Genomic DNA, 18,596 nt, shown 5'->3' on the forward strand with positions numbered 1-18,596 from the left:
TATTATTTATACTGCAACTCAAAGCAATATTGCAATCTGCAGGAATGCTAGAAAAAAATATATATTAGAAGAAAATATATCTTTATTTATGTGCTTGGTACACCAAAATGCAAAGAGATAGTATACCGCGATCAGCCATCTTCCTCTCTTTACTTAGCACTAGAATTTGAAAACAAAACAATTGGTTTCTGCATCATCTGCAGAAGAAGGTAGGTACTATGCAGCATGGTACCAAGGAACAACATGTCTCTTGCATTTACCAAATATACAAAAGTCTTCACAGAGTTATGTGCAGTGCCATTGCTTATACAAGAAATGAAGTCTTGGTAATCAAGTTTGATTGGTGACAGAGGGCGCAGTAAATAGGAAATGTAAGTGATCTTTTACAGCATTCCATATTACAGGGTATGTTCTTCATATTTATCAATCATTTTGTTTTTGTTTTAGTGCGTATTGTACAAAATATGTATGTTGAGTTATGTAGACATAGCCTCAGGCATCATTACATGTCTGAAAGCCCCTATCTTTGCTCATGTTAACGTTTTAAGTTGGTTTCTACATACTGGTGGCCCCATCATCTTTTTATTAACAAATCCAAATATAACAAATACCTGTTGCTGGAATGTGCCTTTAATAGAAGCCCTAGACCAAGAGGCTATGACAAGGTCCTGGACACATTTAACTGTGCACTTACTCTAGATAATCTTAAAGAGAAACTGCAGTCTGCTCACATAGTTTGTAATAAAAACATCTTTGCCATTCTGAAGCTTCCCTCCAACCACTTTGCAAATTATTGTATATATACTGCGATTCTGTACTTGCCAAATATGCTGCAGAAATCTCTCTCTACTAAGTCTGGCTGCATCCATTTTAACTGTGGACAGCTGAAGCTGCTGCCTGCTCACTTCCTGCATGTACACAGACACACAGAAGCACAATTCCAGCTCTGCAGCTCTCATTGGCCATCTTAGGACTCACCCCCCCCCCCCCCCCGGCAAACTCTCACAAGAGTGAGCGTGAGAACTGTGCATGATGTCATAAGCCTAGGCTTTTTACCAGTCAAGAAACATGAAGTGGGCTGTATAAGGTATTTACTGGAAGAAAAAAATAATGTTTTACTATCCAAAGTTCAAACAACAAAGGCAGAAGATTTAATAGATGGAAAGTTGAAAAGATTACTGAAGGTCCGCTTCAAAGTTGTATTATTTATTACAATTATCCTGTTAAATAATAGTATAGATTGGGCTTTCCAATCAGGAGATGAAATAGTCTATTCACAATAAAAAAAACATTCAAAATACTATAGGTATGTAGATAACCCCTCACTTTCTTAAAGTGTATGCAAAGCCAAAACCTTTGGTCGGCTCTCCTCGCCACACACTCTGTCAGTGTGAGGCAAGAAGCACAGATTACTGGCACTTATTGGACATTATTGGACACAGCTGATCACGTGATTAAAAAGAGCCACGTCCACCCAGAACAAGAGCTGCACCGTCTCTCCATCTTTTGATGGTGGGTGGGCGGCAAGTGGTTAAGGGATCAAGTGGATATGGATCCAGGACATCACGAGACATATTGGTGACGTCAATGCGTTTTGCTAATGTGCAAGCGTAGCTTCATCAGGAAGGACTGTGGCTACTAACATGGCCCAGCATTGTTTTTTGTATGTTTTATACAGGGCTCAAAATTTCAAGTCCTGAGCTACTAGCCAGGCCTCAAGGGTTACTTGCCACCAGTTGCCCCGCCTAACCCATACCATGCCCCGCCCCTAAACCCACCCTCATAAATTATCTCATGAAATTACAGTACTTTTATGTTTTGTTTTGAATAACTTAATATTAACAACTTTATCTGTGCCCACCAATGCCGCCTGCCCGTGTCCTCCAATGCAGCCTGTGCCCACCATGCAGCCCGTGCCCACCATGCAGCCCGTGCCCACCATGCAGCCTGTGCCCACCATGCAGCCCGTGCCAACCATGCAGCCCGTGCCCACCATGCAGCCTGTGCTTACCACGCAGCCTGTACCCACCATGCAGCCTGTTCCCAATGCAGCCTGTGTCCCATGCAGCCCGTGCCCACCCTGCAGCCCGTGCCCACCATGCAGCCGTGCCCCATAATGCAGCCCGTGCCCCATAATGCAGCCTGTGTCACATGCCGCCTACCTGTGGATGGGAAGAGAAGAGAGCCGTCGGCTGGATGATCAGAGCAGGGAACATCACAGCTTTCATTTCAATAGCTGTGTGTTCCCCTGCGGCGCACCGTCAAATAAGCCCCTCCTCTTGTCCGGGGAACTTTGATACATGTCACCTGTCCTTGGATTGGAGTGTGATCAAAGTCCCGAAAAAAGAGGAGGGGCTTATGTGACGGTGCACGGCGTGGGGAACACACAGCTCCTGAAAGCTGTGATGTTTCCTGCTCTGAACATCCAGCCGTCGGCTCTCCTCTCTTCCCCTCTGATCGGCGGTGCTCGCCCCCCCGGCTCCCAGACAGCCCTTCTCACCAGCCCTCAAAATCCACTCGCCAAATGATTTTTTGAGGACTGTATACAGTATGCATCAAGTCTAGCATTCTGTATCATAGAAAAAGCATTTATTTGAAAAAAATTAATAATGACCAAGAGAAACCTGATTATCATAGATTAGTAAATAGATGACATTTCACATTACTTACTTCTCAGGAGAGGCAAGCTCCCGGGGACGGAGAGGCACAGCCGGAGGAGGCACAGGTATAGGTGGAGGAGGCAGTGGTGATGAAGATCTCAGTACATCAGTGCCATTGTCCGAGATACTTTTTGAAAGAGGGCGGTATGTCTGTGTTTTTGCTGCAGGATGTGAATAGGCAGGAATGTAGTTTTCTGTTGTTAAAAATACATTAAAACCATTGACTGAGAAAATAACGTTTTCAAATAAAGCTTGTCAAATACATTTTCAAAATATAGAAGAACTGCATTAACTGATGATCGCTTTCAACAGTTAACAATAGTATACAGTATGACTAAGTACTTCAAAGCACATCTCTACACCTCTTCTGTTTTTTGTAACAAGTTTGGTTTTAAAAAGTAGAGAAGTGTTATAATGCTATCTAATGCCGCGTACACACGATAGTTTTTAACGTCATGGAAAAAACTGCGTTTTTCTTGACGCGATTCTTGTCAAGCCTGCCTTGCATACACACGATCGTGAAAAAAAATGCTTGCGCAAAGCGCGGTGACGTAAAACGCGTACGACGGAACTAAAAAGGGGAAGTTCCATTCGGATGGCGCCACCCTTTGGGCTGCTTTTGCTGATTTCGTGTTAGTGAAAGTTTGGTGAGAGACGATTCACGCTTTTCAGTCTGTTACAGCGTGACGAATGTGCTATCTCCATTACAAATGCTAGTTTTACCAGAGTGATCCCGTCTCATAACTTTCTTCTGAGCATGCACATTTTTTTCCCGTCGTTAAAGCCTACACACGACCATTTTTCACGACGTGAAAAACGACGACGTGAAAAAAAACGTGAAAAATTAGAGCATGTTCTAAATTTTTAATGCCCATGTTTTACGTCGAGAAAAATGCTCTGGAGCCCACACACGATCGTTTTTAATGACCAATTTAAAAAATGTAATTTTTCACGTCATGGAAAAAGGTTGTGTGTAGGCATTTTTTAAATAAGGAAACCAAGGTTGGACTACTTAGCTTTGCAAGAAACAGAATTTAATAATAAGTTATAACACCATATAAACCACAGAAGTTATTTAGCAAACACATTTAGTATGAGCCAATATTAGATAAAGCGGTTATATTATTATTTGAGCTGTTGAACCAGAAATGATCCCTTACCACAGTAAGTACAAATGGCCATGACTTGATCCACTTTGATATTCATAAGAATTAGCACTTTTTAGGATCACTTTAAAAATTTGCTGTTAATTGATCAATTTACGGTTTTTGCACTTATGTGAATATTATATTTCTAAAAAATATGAATCAGTGACATAAATCTGATCAGTGCTAAAGTAAAAAATATAGGCAGCTAACACAAAAAGGTAGTATAGCAAACCTTAATAAACATATGTATGAAAAAAGTGCAGCGCCAAATAAAAGTGAAAATTAGGTCAATGTATAAGGAAAATTATGAACATTTTCGATTAGGTACAATACTACAACCAACGGAACTACTTAAAAACACATGAATACCATGACAAAGGAATACAAAATATTACGTTAAGGTCCCTTTATAGGGTAATAGACTCCTAATGGACTCCTAATATTTTTAGTTACATATTTATCACAGGTACTTATATAGTGCCATCAATTTATCCAGCGTTTTAAGATTTTATATATATATATATATATATATATATATATATATATATATATATATATATATATATATATATATATATATATATATATATATATATATATATATATATATATATATATATACTGTATATATTTTGTACATTCACATAAGTCCCTGCCCTTAGGGATATTAGTGTTAAAAGAAATATATATTGTGTGAAATTCTATCTTTTTAACAATACCAGTTGCCTGGCTGTCACTAACTTCAATAGTTTATGAGTTACTGACCCAGTTACTGAAGCATTGCAGATCTGATGGCCTGCATACTTTCTCCAGGTCTGTGCTTCACAAATGATTAAAGCCATTTGATCTGTACAACAACCAGAAAACGGCCATTAGCAGCTGGAAAGGTCCGCAATGGCAACTTCTAAGTTCTCTCAGTACTGGTTCCCTTTAATGTACAATATGTATAATGTAAGAGAACATTTAGGTCAAGCAAAACCTTCAAGTCCATGCAGGTATATAAGACCATCATTTAATCAATTATGTATTACCGGTACTTTCAAATTAATTTACAGGAGATGTAATTCCTAACTGAATCACTTTTAGTTTGCTAAAAAAAAAAAGTGCAAAATAAACAATCACCTTTTTTTTTTTTTTTAAATACTTGCTTTCACCTTTATTCGTCTTTTGTTGGATCTTAGGCTCCTGTAGCCTTTTTACATTCACTTCTTATTTACATAGCCACACTCTAGTGATTGCTGCATGGCATTTTTCAGGCTGGGTTTCCCAGTGGTGATAACCATGATCCATGCCTGCATAATGTGCATTGAAACGGTCACTTGTATTTGCCATCAGAAGCTAATGTGGCAGGGTGAAACACAAGAGGCACAACTGGGAGACAGGACCACAGTCCTGTCACCGAGTAACAGGAAGTACCTAAACAAGGACCTTGACGGCAGTATCTGAATTTCTCACTTTCTGTTCCTCCTCAGTAAGCTGTTCAGTAAGCTGTTCTGGCTGACTAAACACTGCTCGGATGATGGTGGCAAGCTTACTGAGGGAAATCGAAGGAAAAGGTAAGTGAACCAACAATGCACCTGCTTAAAGGAACCTATTTAGAAAAAACAACAACAAACCTTTACAACCCCTTTAAGTTACTTACACTTACTTGTTACAGCTAATGTAAGGTGTTAGAGAATGGGTTTATATAAACACGTGGCTAGATTGGATATTGCAAACTGTCAAGCAAGTAACATTGGAACAGCAAGTGGGGAAAGACCAGTGCTGTGAGCCAGTCAAGATCTACTGCATTTCATAGTGCTGTTATCATAACATTATGAGCTTCTAAGAGGTGAGGCACAGGAACTGCAGTCATATTTGGCCACCATTCAGTTTCCTCGGCTTAACCGAGAGCAGGTTAAACTACTAGAGGTGCCTATTACGGCACATGACATTGCTGAGGCGATTGCCCAGTTGGCCAAATCCAAAGCACCAGGACTAGATGGACTCCCTTTGGAATTTTATGCTACCTACTCTGATATACTTGTTCCCAAGCTAAAGGCCCTGGGCCAGATTCACGTAGAGCGGCGCATATATAGACCGGTGTAGCGCATCTCATTTATGTTACGCAAGCTCAACTTAGAGACGCAAGTACCGTATCCACAGAGTATTTGCACCCAAATATGCGCCGGCGTAACGTAAATTCCGAGGCGTAAGGCGGGGTTATTGAAAGTGGGAAGGAAGTGGGCGTGCTCCATTGAAATGAGCCGTGACCCCATGCAAATGAAGGGCCGGCCGTACTGCGCATGACGCCGACTATGGTCAGAGCCTCTCTGCGCATGCTCAGAACTCGGCCCGGCGCAATCAGTGAGATAGGAACTGGGCCCGGCGTACTTAGTGAGATACGCCCAGTGCATAAATAGGCCCAGACATACGCCCTTCCATGTTTCTCTTCCTGAAGCAAGGTGCTTTTGCTGTTGTCTGTGGCTGTTTGTTGGTGTGTGTTGGAGTGTTCTTGGAAAGTGTTAGTGGAGAGTGTTATAGGAGATTGTATTTGCTGTCTGTTTGTGCCGTCTGTTTTTGGTGTCTGTTAGTGCTGAGAGTTTGGTGCTGAGATGGCACCAAAGAAGAGAAAATTTAACTTCTCTGTCTGGGAGAAGGAAATTCTCACCAGGGCCATCACCCTATATGGGCGATTTTTGCATGGCCCTGAGAGTCGTGACACCACCCCGGCCAGGAGGAGGCAGATCCTACAGGAGATTGTTGATGATATTAATGCCTTGGGGGGTGAGACCAGGACCCTCACTGGGGTCATCAAAAAGATCAACGATCTGAGGCGACTGGTCCGTGGGAAGCTGGCCAAGCCAACGGCACATTCCAGGGGCACTGGAGGGGGACCACCTTGCACCATCCGGCTGACTGCTGAGGAGCGTGCGGTGGCCCAGTGCTTTCACAGGCAGCAAGTGGTGGGCCTGCCTGGCTTTGACTCCAATGAGGAGGCCGTGAGGACAGGCACGTTTTTTTTTCTATCTGGTGAGTAGCATGTGGGGGGGGGGGAGAGAATATGTGACAAGTGTGTGGATCCTCCAACCTGTGAATGTTTTGTGTCATTTACAGATGGGCAGGAGGGTGCTGGGCCATCTGGCAAGTCTGCCGCATCCCCCGGACATCAGCCTGAGGAAGACCCACAGGAAGGCCAGGAGTCCTCAGGGAAGGGGAGTGACCACAGCTCATCTCATGAGGGGGAGGAGTTTGAGGAGGAGGAGGTCACCTCTGGGAATGAGGTACTCCTCCATTTGGAGGAGTCTCCCCCTAGGGCTGGCACCAGCCAGGCCTCCACCAGGGGTAGCCCCTCCCACTCCTCCCCCAACAGGGCCCCCCCCAAGGGGCTCCCCTACTGCCTCGCCACAAGCCTCATCTGGAGGCAGGAAGGCCACACACAAGACTAGGGGGGTGGCAGAGCTTCTGCCGGATAATCTACGGAGGGACCAGGCCCTTCAGACCCGCCATCTGGGTCAGGTCACCCAGACTTTGGCCCAGATGGAGGAGAGCCTGGCCTCCATAAAGGACTCAGTCATGGACGTGAGCTGTAACTCACTGGCTATAATAAACTGCTTCAATGAAATGGAGACTGCCACAGCAGGCGTGGGTCAGGAGGTGTGTGCCCTGACCCAGGCAGTACAGGCCAATACGGCAGCCCTCACTGTGGGCCTCAATAGGATTGCCGTGGCCTTGGAGGGCAGGCCGGCAGGTGGGCAGAATTATTGAGCAGATGGGTGGCTATTTGGGCCTTCGCATTAAATTGGGACAAATCCCAAATTCTCCCCATAGATATCTTTCCCCCCCCTTTGGTGACCCCTCCGCTGCCACTCTCCAGGGTATCCAGGATTAGATACCTGGGTGTTGAGGTTACCAGGAATTTGACAGATTATACACCCCAGAATGTGGCACCGCTGTTTGACATGATCAAACTCAAAATGCAGATGTGGGCTAGATTACCGCTGGGGGTGATGGGGCGCATAAATATTATAAAAATGATTATATTGCCCAAGCTTCTGTATATGGTGTGGCATGCCCCTTTATACATACCCTTAAAAATATTCAAACAAATGGAAGCTATTCTGAATTCATTCGTATGGGGGACTGGCAGACAAAAGCTAGCATGGCACATTTTAAAAGAACCTAACGGACACGGGTGGCGCTTCCCTACCAGACCTCTATGACTATTACCTGGCCTCACAGCTTTCTCACCTATACCACTTCAATACCTCGGAACTCCAAAGTTATAGGTCTTTCGTTTACGATAAACCCGGGCACCCGACACACACGCCCCTACAGGCTATCCTAAGGCACAACTGTGTCGGGCACAGGCTATCATAAGGCACGTGTGTGCCGGGCACCCGACACACACGCCCCCTAAGGCACAACTCAGGAATGTTATTACATCACCAACGAATATGGTAAATATCACTTAAAAAACAGAATGTTGGGAAATTTTATTCTCATACCCCACTATGGCTTAACAGCCATATGCCAGAACTCACACGGATTCCCGACTCGGTGGTATGGGCTAGATATGGCATAATATACTTACACCAAGTTCTATCAAACCCTGGATTCAAACAGTTCCAGTCACTTAGAGAGGAATTTTCGCTCCCACAGCACTTATCATTTAAATACCTGCAGCTCCGTCATGCACTCAGAACCCAGCTGCCATCTCTGGATGTAGAGACGGAACCCCCACCTGTGCTGGGTGTTGTTCTGGGGAGTGATCCCTCCAAGCTTATTTCGCACCTGTACTACACCATCAGGCGCAGGGGAACACTGCCCGTCTCTCAGAAGGCCAAGACGACTTGGGAACAGGACGTAGGTCCAATAGAAGATGCAGACTGGGATGAAATACTCAAGGGAACCAAGACTGCATCCCCTAAGCTGTCAGATAGACTGACGCAAACTTACATTGTTCACAGAGCCTACCTAACACCACTGAGGTTGGCCAAGTTCCAACGCACATCCAACGCGACCTGTCGCTTGTGTCAGTCCACGTTTGGTAAGTTTTACCATCTCATTTGGAGCTGTCCAAATATTCAGGCGTACTGGACACAGGTTGTTTGCTTTTTGCATGATAATATGGGATTCCCTGTGGTACTAGACCCTAAGTTGTGTATTCTGGGATTACTACCTGATGTAGAGGTTGATAAATATACAATTTTTCTTCTTCAAAGATTATTTTTAGCATGAAAGGTGATCGCCCAGAGGTGGATGCAGGATTTGTCCCCCTCTCTACGGATGTGGAAAAAGGCTGTTAATGATACTTTGCCATTTAAAAAGCTGATTTACACACATAGGGGTTCCACACAAAAATACTAGTGTGGGACAGGTGGCTAGAGGATGGAGAAACATGTGTCTGACTCTGTCTCACCCAGAGGGTGTTCTACACCAAAAGGCTCCATTGTCCTTATGAACAAGTGAATGTATATCTAGAGGTATCTAGATGAACAAAAAAACTCATATATCTAGAGGTATCTAGATGAACAAAAAAACTCATATGCCACTGTACTTTTATTGACAAATGTACTTGACTGTCATGTAATGTGTGCTTTGTATTAATAAAGTTGGTTTTTCCAAGTAAAAAAAAAAAAGGTATAATTTTATTGCACAATATCAAGTACAAAAACGCTAATACTAGGTACCCATCACCAACACCAGGATTATATTAAAATAAGACAACATTGTCTGTTTAAGAGCATCTGCGTCACGCTTACACCACACATACGCACACCAGTTACCCCAAGCTGATTAGAAATTAAATTACAATTTCCAACACTGGACTAGATTGCAGATCCCGGTGATAAAACACCATAAGGAATTGTGTCCATCCTGTCACTTTAATAGATCCGTACGGCATAAATATAGAAAACAGTGCAGCGCTATTATTAATAGTTAAATGCTTAAATACAATTGAGTAAAAGTAAAAACAGTGTAGATAAAAAAACCCTTAGTAAAAAAAGAGTCAGAATAAATTAAATGAATAAGTGAAAAAGAAACAGCAAAGTCCGTTTGAAAACCCAAAATTGAAAAGTGTCTCAATCCGGTGTAATTTCATCTATAGAAAAGCTCCTTAATTAACAAGATGTGATGAGATCTTGATTGCTGTGAAATGGTGTTCACCCATGCAATTCGTGAGAATAGGATTAACCGCTTACCAGAGGTAAAGACTGTTTTCCACCAGTCTTATAGAGCCTATGGGAAGTCTGGTCTCCCAATACCTTTTCAGTAATAATAAAACTCAGCATTCGATCCGGGTGTCATAAAATGGAACAAAAGAAACTTCTCATAGTGCATAACGTTTGAACCAAAGGGTTATATTTAATTTAAGTAATGCACTTACAGTTAAGTTGCCAAAAACTGCATAACAGTGGACAAGGATAAAAAAGAGCGCTTCAGCTGTAGTGTTCCGATGCTCCTCGCTACTCAGTCTGCAACCACGGCCAGGGTTCAGGACGGAACGCGATGACGTCACGGCACCCAACAATCGTTTCGTCACGAAGGGACTTCTACGGGGGATTATCCGGCTAATCCCCCGTAGAAGTCCCTTCGTGACGAAACGATTGTTGGGTGCCGTGACGTCATCGCGTTCCGTCCTGAACGCTGGCCGTGGTTGCAGACTGAGTAGCGAGGAGCATCGGAACACTACAGCTGAAGCGCTCTTTTTTATCCTTGTCCACTGTTATGCAGTTTTTGGCAACTTAACTGTAAGTGCATTACTTAAATTAAATATAACCCTTTGGTTCAAACGTTATGCACTATGAGAAGTTTCTTTTGTTCCATTTTATGACACCCGGATCGAATGCTGAGTTTTATTATTACTGAAAAGGTATTGGGAGACCAGACTTCCCATAGGCTCTATAAGACTGGTGGAAAACAGTCTTTACCTCTGGTAAGCGGTTAATCCTATTCTCACGAATTGCATGGGTGAACACCATTTCACAGCAATCAAGATCTCATCACATCTTGTTAATTAAGGAGCTTTTCTATAGATGAAATTACACCGGATTGAGACACTTTTCAATTTTGGGTTTTCAAACGGACTTTGCTGTTTCTTTTTCACTTATTTATTTAATTTATTCTGACTCTTTTTTTACTAAGGGTTTTTTTATCTACACTGTTTTTACTTTTACTCAATTGTATTTAAGCATTTAACTATTAATAATAGCGCTGCACTGTTTTCTATTTTTATGCCTTGTAATTTGTTGTACACATTTTAGTGCTAGCTGCTACTCGTTTTTTGTTTGTTCACAACAATATTTATCACTTTTTTATCACTAATTAATTAGCGCAGCGCCAACCTTTTGGTTTTTTTCATAGATCCGTACGGCAAACAGGTTATATCGGATGATACTACACAGTTCCTTGATATCCAGAGTGAATCCGTTTAGGAATCTATGGCACATATGTCCAAATCCTGATATCATTACCTTGATACGGTCGGGTGAGCGGACCATCGGTCCTTTACTACTCTCTTTGACTTTGTTTACCTCTGACTGTAAAAGCCTGCTCTGAATTGCAGTGGCTATTTACTGCTACACTAGTAGAAATTCCCTCCAAGTTTGTTTTGCATGCTTTGGACTACTGTATACATTATCTGGGTCTCTGGACTGACAATCTGTTGTGGATATATGCCACCTTATATATCTGACTAAATACCAGTTCACAAGTCAGCCAATCTACTACAGAGGAATATATTATCTTGTGGGATTCTTATAAGTGTCATTTAATCGCCTCTTATCCAACTTCCCCCCAGCTGGGGGTTTCATCAATCTATTAAAGTGACAGGATGGACACAATTCCTTATGGTGTTTTATCACCGGGATCTGCATTCTTGTCCATTGTTGGAAATTGCACTTAAATTTCAAATCAGTTTGGGTAACTGGTGTGTGTATGTGTGGTGTAAGCGTGATACAGCTGCTCTTATAAAGACAACATTGTCTTATTTTAATATAATCCTGGTGTTGGTGATTATTAGCGTTTTTTGTACTTGATATTGTGCAATAAAATTATACCCTTTATATAGCAGGTTGGTCTAACCGTGACTCCTTTTCAGGGGTTCCCCCCCCTCCCGTGTTGTTTGTTCTTCACAGGAGGAGCTGTGAAAATGTGGAATAGACTCCCTCCAGAGGTGGTTCTTGCCAGCTCAGTAGATTGCTGGCAAGAACCAAAAATCCTGGATTCTTTCCTAAATGTACATAATATAATTGGGTACTGACATTTATAGGTAAAGTTGATCCAGGGAATATCCGATTGCCTCTCGGGGGTTTAGGAAGGAATTTTCTCCCCTGCTGTAGCAAATTGGATCATGCTTTGCTATGTTTTTTCGCCTTCCTCTGGATCAACTGTGGGTGTAGGATTGTGTATATGGGATTGTATAACGTTATTTTTTATTTATTTATTTTTAGGGTTGAACTAGATGAACTTTTCAACCTGACTATATAACAGTAGTTTTGTTTTACAGCATTGTTGGACAAAAAAAGGAGATTGGAACAGTGCATGTTGTGCAATATAAAACACCTGTAACATAATTAACTACATTATCCCACATTAAAAATATGTAAAAATGGAAACAAATAATTAGCAATTGGAATGTGTTTGCAAGAAGTCCTTGTTAATATGTCAAGGATAGGAAAAATGTAATCAACTATAAAAATGCTATTGTTAACAGTGATACAGGTAGTGGTGCGTGTTCCTATCGCAGGATATATTTCAGCGTGCCATAAAGACATCATTTGATGAGTTTGGTTGGAAGAACTGGAGTGCCTTTAGGATGAATTGGAATGCTAATCATGGGCTTTTTTTTTATATTTTCATATGTTAGTACCCAAAATGTTCTTTTGACCTAATGGGCCCAAACTGGAACAGACAATCCAAAATCTTGTGGAAAACCTTTCCAGAAGGAAATTCCGATGGGTTGGGTACAGTAATGTGATGACAAACGTCACTAAACATTTGGCGATACAATATATACAGTATGTGTGTGTGGCTAGTATAACTCACCTGTGTTATATGCATAATTTGTATTGGAATAATCACTGTCATTGTCTGTAAAAAAAAAAAAAAAAATATGTGAGCATTGATCAGAGTAGATTTACTATACACTCAGTAAAATACCAGATTTAGATCAAGAATTACTTCTGCCTTCTCTTTTATGTTTCATGTTTCAGCTAATATAACAGCTCATCTCTCTTTAGAGTGATTGCATACCCATTGATTCACCTTGTTTGGTCCTTGCCCTTATCATTGTAATGCATTCCATAGCTCTGAACAATGACTAATGGAAAAGTGCAATAACATTGCATTAAAGTCACTAATAATAGCTATGTGTGGAGACATATTTGCTAAGCCTGTATATAAGAAACACCCATTAAAGCTTCTTTAATAATATATAAAAGTAATTGTGACCTGTGGTTTTAAAAAAAGAAAACCGTTGAATTACAGAAGCAATGTTGATCATAACTCATTGCACACATTCATTTGCTATGTCTATATGACTTCTAATGCCTGTACAGCTGTTGGGTTGACACTTGTTTTCGCTCTATGCTTAGAGGAATGGTGCCTCCAGCATCTGACAGGTACTCATTCTGTGTTACCTGTCCTTTTTAATAAAATTGAGCTCCCACAATCTATTGTGGCCTCTTTAATCCTAAAGATACAGACTGTCACTAGCATTAAAACAGCAGTTTTTGTTTTTTCCATAATATTAGCTAGAGATACAGATAGTAAGTCTGTTTTTCAACTCCCTTTAATAGACCAAGCTGTCCAGCAAAGTTGGCAGGTAAAGGGTTGAGACATGTATGGAAACCTTTATTACAACAGGAAAGAACTGTTGCTATAACTGCTTAATATGTGTTAGCTGGAGCTTTAAATTGTCAGTCACTTATGCCGTGTACATACGATCGGTTTGTCCGATGAAAACAGACCGATGGACTGTTTTCATCGGACAAACCAATCATGTGTGGGCCCCATCGTTTTTTTTCCCATTGGCGAAAAAAAAATAGAACATGTTTTAAATTTTTCCTATGGATAAAAAACGATAGAAAAATTGTCTGCGTGGAACTCCATCGGACAAAAATCCACGCATGTTCAGAATCAAGTCGATGCATGCTCGGAAGCACTGAACTTAATTTTTTTCGGCTCGTCGTAGTGTTGTACGTCACTGTGTTTTGGCACGATCGGATTTTTGACTGATGGTGTGTAGGCAAGACTGATGAAAGTCAGCTTCATCGGATATCCGACGAAAAAATCCATCGGATTTTTAATTTCATCAGATATCCAACTGTGTGTATAGGGCTTTAGGCCCGACGGCAAAACACAGTGCAATTTTTCTGCAATTGTGGCATGGCATGCTCTAGTGTAAAACCAGGCCTAGGCTCAAGGCCAAAATGTGGGCCACCCGATGCACAACATGCAGAATCGCGTGAGAATCGCACACAAAATCACGAGCACAAACGCTCATTCGCACTATGCGATATAGTAACAGAGCCTTATGTAAAGTCCAACTAAATCTACTAGTCCAGTTAACACTACCCTCGCCACTGATGAACAATGCTGCTGGCCAATGATGTCTATGTTGCTCCTTCCTAGATACTGTGGAGAAGTGAATGTGGGAGGTCTGTTATTAGCTGATCAGTAGGTGAAAAAAGAGATAAAAGCTTAAAAAAAAAGAAAGCCAATGCAGCCACCACGTCCGATGATTGGTAATCTACTACTAGTTTTTTTTTGGGTTTAGTTACACTTTAAAGTAGAAGTCCAGTCTAATCTAATCTTAAACCTACTCCCACTCCCATTCTAAGTCCTATACAAACTAGCCGATGGAAGAAAGAGGTCTATACCTGCTCCAGTCCAGTCCCATGATCTCCCCTGAAGCCACCAGTGGGAGCCGATCATGTGACTAGTGCGGAGCGCTCCGAGAACAGATAAGTAAATGCATCTTCTTTCTACAGGGTAGTTAGTATACATGTTAGACGGGGGGGTGGGTGCAGTTTTAAACTCACATTCCACTTTTAAATTCTTGCAATGTACATTGATCACCTAAATTGCTTTGTTCAAAAAAAAATTGAAGTTGCGCTTTAAACCACCAGTAAAAGAATCTCAGATGCAGGAAGCAGTTTCACTTGCTCGATCCTCCACTTCCCTAAGGGCGCAGGGCACCGCCCCCTTCATCACGCCACCCCCCCATATGTATCATGGATAGATTCATGAATCTATCCATGGCCACCGCGGCCACCGCGGCCACCCTCTATTCAGGCGTCCAGCCCCTTTTAGGACATCGGGTGCCTAAATTACACCGGCGGGGGTGTTTTTTTGAAGCAACTGATTAGAGCCATAGGCTCTAATAGGCTTCAAAATAGGGTGGACCCCCCCCCCCAAAAATGTTTTGAGCACCAGCCGCCACTGCAGCTGATGCTCTCCTCTTCTCTACTACATTCAAGTAGTGGATAGTTCCTTGGGAACCTCATAGTGCAGGGCTTTCCAATGGGCTTAATGACATCAGAGGACCTCTGACAGAGAGTGGGGACAGCTCCACTGAAAGGTAGGATTTTTTACTCTCCCTGTAAAGCTGTGAGATTAGCTTTAAATCCAACAACTGAGACCCTAACAGTACAAACACTGTTCCATATTAAAAGGTGATATTACCCCTATATACCCGGCTAAACAAACTTGAGTGGTTTCCTAAATATTAGACAACCTTCTATGGCCTTGCAAAGTAGTTTTCTACCTCCTTTGACCCTTAAAAACATTGGGCTAGATTCACGTAGGGGGACGCAAGTTTGTGCGGGCGTAGCGTATCCTATTTACGCTACGCCTCCGCAACTTAGACGGGTAAGTGCAGTATTCACAAAGCACTTGCTCCATAAGTTGCAGCGGCGTAGCGTAAATCTGCCGGCGTAAGCGCGCCGAATTCAAATTGTCAAGAGGTGGGCGTGTTTTATGTAAATAAAACATGACCCCACGTAAATGACGTTTCTCACGAATGGCGGCCGTGAACGTATCCCAGTGCGCATGCTCCTAATCACGTCGCAAATAGTCAATGCTTTTGACGTGAACGTGATTTACGCAAAGCCCTATTCGCGAACGACTTACGCAAACGACGTAACATTTTTAAAATTCGACGCGGGAACGACGTCCATACTTAACATTGGCTATGCCTCATATAGCAGGAGTAACGTTACGCCGGAAAAAGCCTTACGCAAACGACGTAAAAAAATCCGCCGGGCGCACGTACGTTTCTGAATCAGTGTATCCAGCTCGACGGCAGCGCCACCTAGCGGCCAGCGTAAATATGCACCCTAAGATACGACGGCGTAAGAGACTTACGCCAGTCGGATCTTAGCCTAATTTCGGCGTATCTTGCTTTCTGAATACAGAAAGAAGATACGCCGGCGCAGATTTGTGTCATTGTGTCTGCAAAAATAAGCTGTTCTGCAGGCAAATCATTCATCTAGTCTTCATATGGCCCTCAATAGTAATACAATAGTAATACAATACTATGGGGGTAATCCACAAAAGGGATACGCCGGCGTATCTACTGATACGCCGTCGTATCCCTGTTTCTATCTTTGGAACTGATCCACAGAATCAGTTTCCAAGAGATAGACAGAAGATCCGACATGTGTAATTGAATTACACTGTCGGATATTAAGGATGCAATTCTAGGCCGGCCGCTAGGTGGCGAGGCCATTGCGGCCGGCCTAGAATATGCAAATGAACACTTACGGCGATCCACGAACGCTCCGACGGGCCCGTCGCTCTAATGCTACGTTGTTTACGTCGAGTTATGCTGTGTAAAAATAGGGCTGAGTCCTATTTGACTAAGCCCTATTAAGTATGGCCGTCGTTCCCGCGTCGAAAATTCAAACTCTACGTCGTTTGCGTAAGACGTCCGTGAATGGCGCTGGACGCCATTTACGTTACTGTCTAAGCAAATGATGTCGGAGCGACGTCAGTTAGCGCAATGCACGTCGGGTAAGTTACCCGACGGAGCATGCGCAGTACGTCCGGCGCGGGAGCACGCCTAATTTAAATGGGACTCGCCCCATTAGATTCGGCACGCCTTGCGCCGGACGGATTTGAGTTACACCGCCGCAAATTTCCAGGTAAGTGTGTTGTGGATCGATACCTAACTTAGGAAATTTGCGGCAGTGTAACTTAAATCACTTAAGTTACGTTGCGCTGCGGGGCTGTGGATTTGGCCCTAAGTATTTTCATTTTTTGCACACCAAGGATTATCAGTACAGGGGGAAAATGTCTCTCTACTTTCAATACACAAGTGATGTATAACAACTATTTTCCCAATTTATAATTAAAACTGGTTTCAGAACATGTAAAAAAAAAAAACACCTCAAACATTAACTACAGTTTCATCAGAGACCAAAAGGCATGTGTATTTAAAGCATAAAAATAACATTCCTATACACACACACACACAACACTTTCAAGGGATTTGGAAAGCAGTGGTACATACTGTAGGACTTGCATATAAAATTACAACCAAAGAATGGAGAATGCAGAAACACAACCTCATATACACCAACCAATCAAAATAGAATAAACACACATACCTGGCTTGTGGACCATATGGATCTGCTTGAACATGGTCTTGTACCAGTCTTTTGGTCTATCAACTGTCTATAGGGGAAAAAGCAATACAAATATTATTAAGTTAAGCATGTACATGTGCTGTACAGTTTGTGAAAATAGGAGCATAGTACCAATTTGTTTAGAAAGGACACCAATTCATTAGATATTGTTAGCGAATTATCGGAATGAAAATCCATGTCTGCGAGCTGTATGCAGTATCCTCGCATTTGGCCTCCCGTAAGTTATTCTGTTGATTTGGATGATCTTCTTATAGCAAACAAAAATCTCTCCAATGTATAATGAAACTATAACTAATCCAACCTGTTGAGCCACTAAAGCAACCACATTGTTACTGTTCTACCTATACAATACAGCTTGTTATAACTCTGACAGGGAGCAACGGCAAACAGATTTTGCTATATACTATGCAATCAGTAAAACAACTAATTGAAAAGTCAAATTAGACCAATGAAAAACAAAATCATGTCGGAAATAAAGCAAACTTCATTGCAATAACATTTCTCCATAATGCTATGAGGCTATTAAGTTAGATTACACAAAATTAAATTATAATAATATTAGGGATACACCGATACATATTGGCCGAAAATAGCTGTTTTGGGGAAAATCCACAAACAACTTAAAAATTGCCCAAAATGACTAGTGGTGCAACGCGGGATTGCAGAGCGGTAAAACACACATTGAAATTGTCTCCGCTCTGCTCACACAGAGCTCCGCCTGCTCCTAACCACGCTGTGATAGACAGAATGCGGGTCTAATCACAGCGTGGGGTTAGGAGGAGGCGGGGCTGTGTGCGAGCAGAGTGGAGACAGTTTCAACATACGGACAGTGAGTTGCTTTCCTTTCTAGCATAACATGTTTCCCCCCACATACATCCCTCAGCTGGCTCTATCTTCGGGACTCTGTTCCCCCCTCCTCCCCCTCCTCCCCCTGGCTCCTGTCCCTGCCGCCAATGCACTCCTGTTTTGGAGGTGACAGGGTTAATAAAGAGAACCTGTTACCTCCAATTGCTATCACACAGGAAATTATTTTCTCCTGTGTGATAGCAATAAAGTTAAGTGTAAAAAAAATAATAATTAAATGAATAAAATAAGTAATTAAAAAGCAATAAAATTAAAAATATTATTAAAAATAAGAAAATTATACAAAAATA

At 42.2% G+C, this 18,596-nt stretch overlaps 1 protein-coding gene across 21 annotated transcripts in view; it reads right to left on the reverse strand.

The window, feature by feature from the left end:
• The window catches only part of SORBS2 (sorbin and SH3 domain containing 2), a 396,754-nt gene that overhangs the window by 99,377 nt on the left and 278,781 nt on the right, over positions 1 to 18,596 (reverse strand). For 19 of the 21 annotated variants that reach the window (XM_040334288.1, XM_040334284.1, XM_040334279.1 and 16 more), the window contains 3 exons: positions 17,404 to 17,470; positions 12,839 to 12,883; positions 2,671 to 2,854 (listed from right to left, as the gene is read on the reverse strand). In XM_040334288.1, coding sequence (XP_040190222.1) covers positions 2,671 to 2,854; positions 12,839 to 12,883; positions 17,404 to 17,470 — 296 coding nt within the window. Of the gene's footprint in view, positions 1 to 2,670; positions 2,855 to 12,838; positions 12,884 to 17,403; positions 17,471 to 17,553; positions 17,680 to 18,596 lie in introns of those variants that run through there. The other 2 variants (XM_040334312.1, XM_040334275.1) reach the window with 2 other exon arrangements.

This window comes from Rana temporaria, chromosome 1 (assembly GCF_905171775.1).
Source record: "Rana temporaria chromosome 1, aRanTem1.1, whole genome shotgun sequence".
Lineage (NCBI taxonomy): Eukaryota > Metazoa > Chordata > Amphibia > Anura > Ranidae > Rana > Rana temporaria.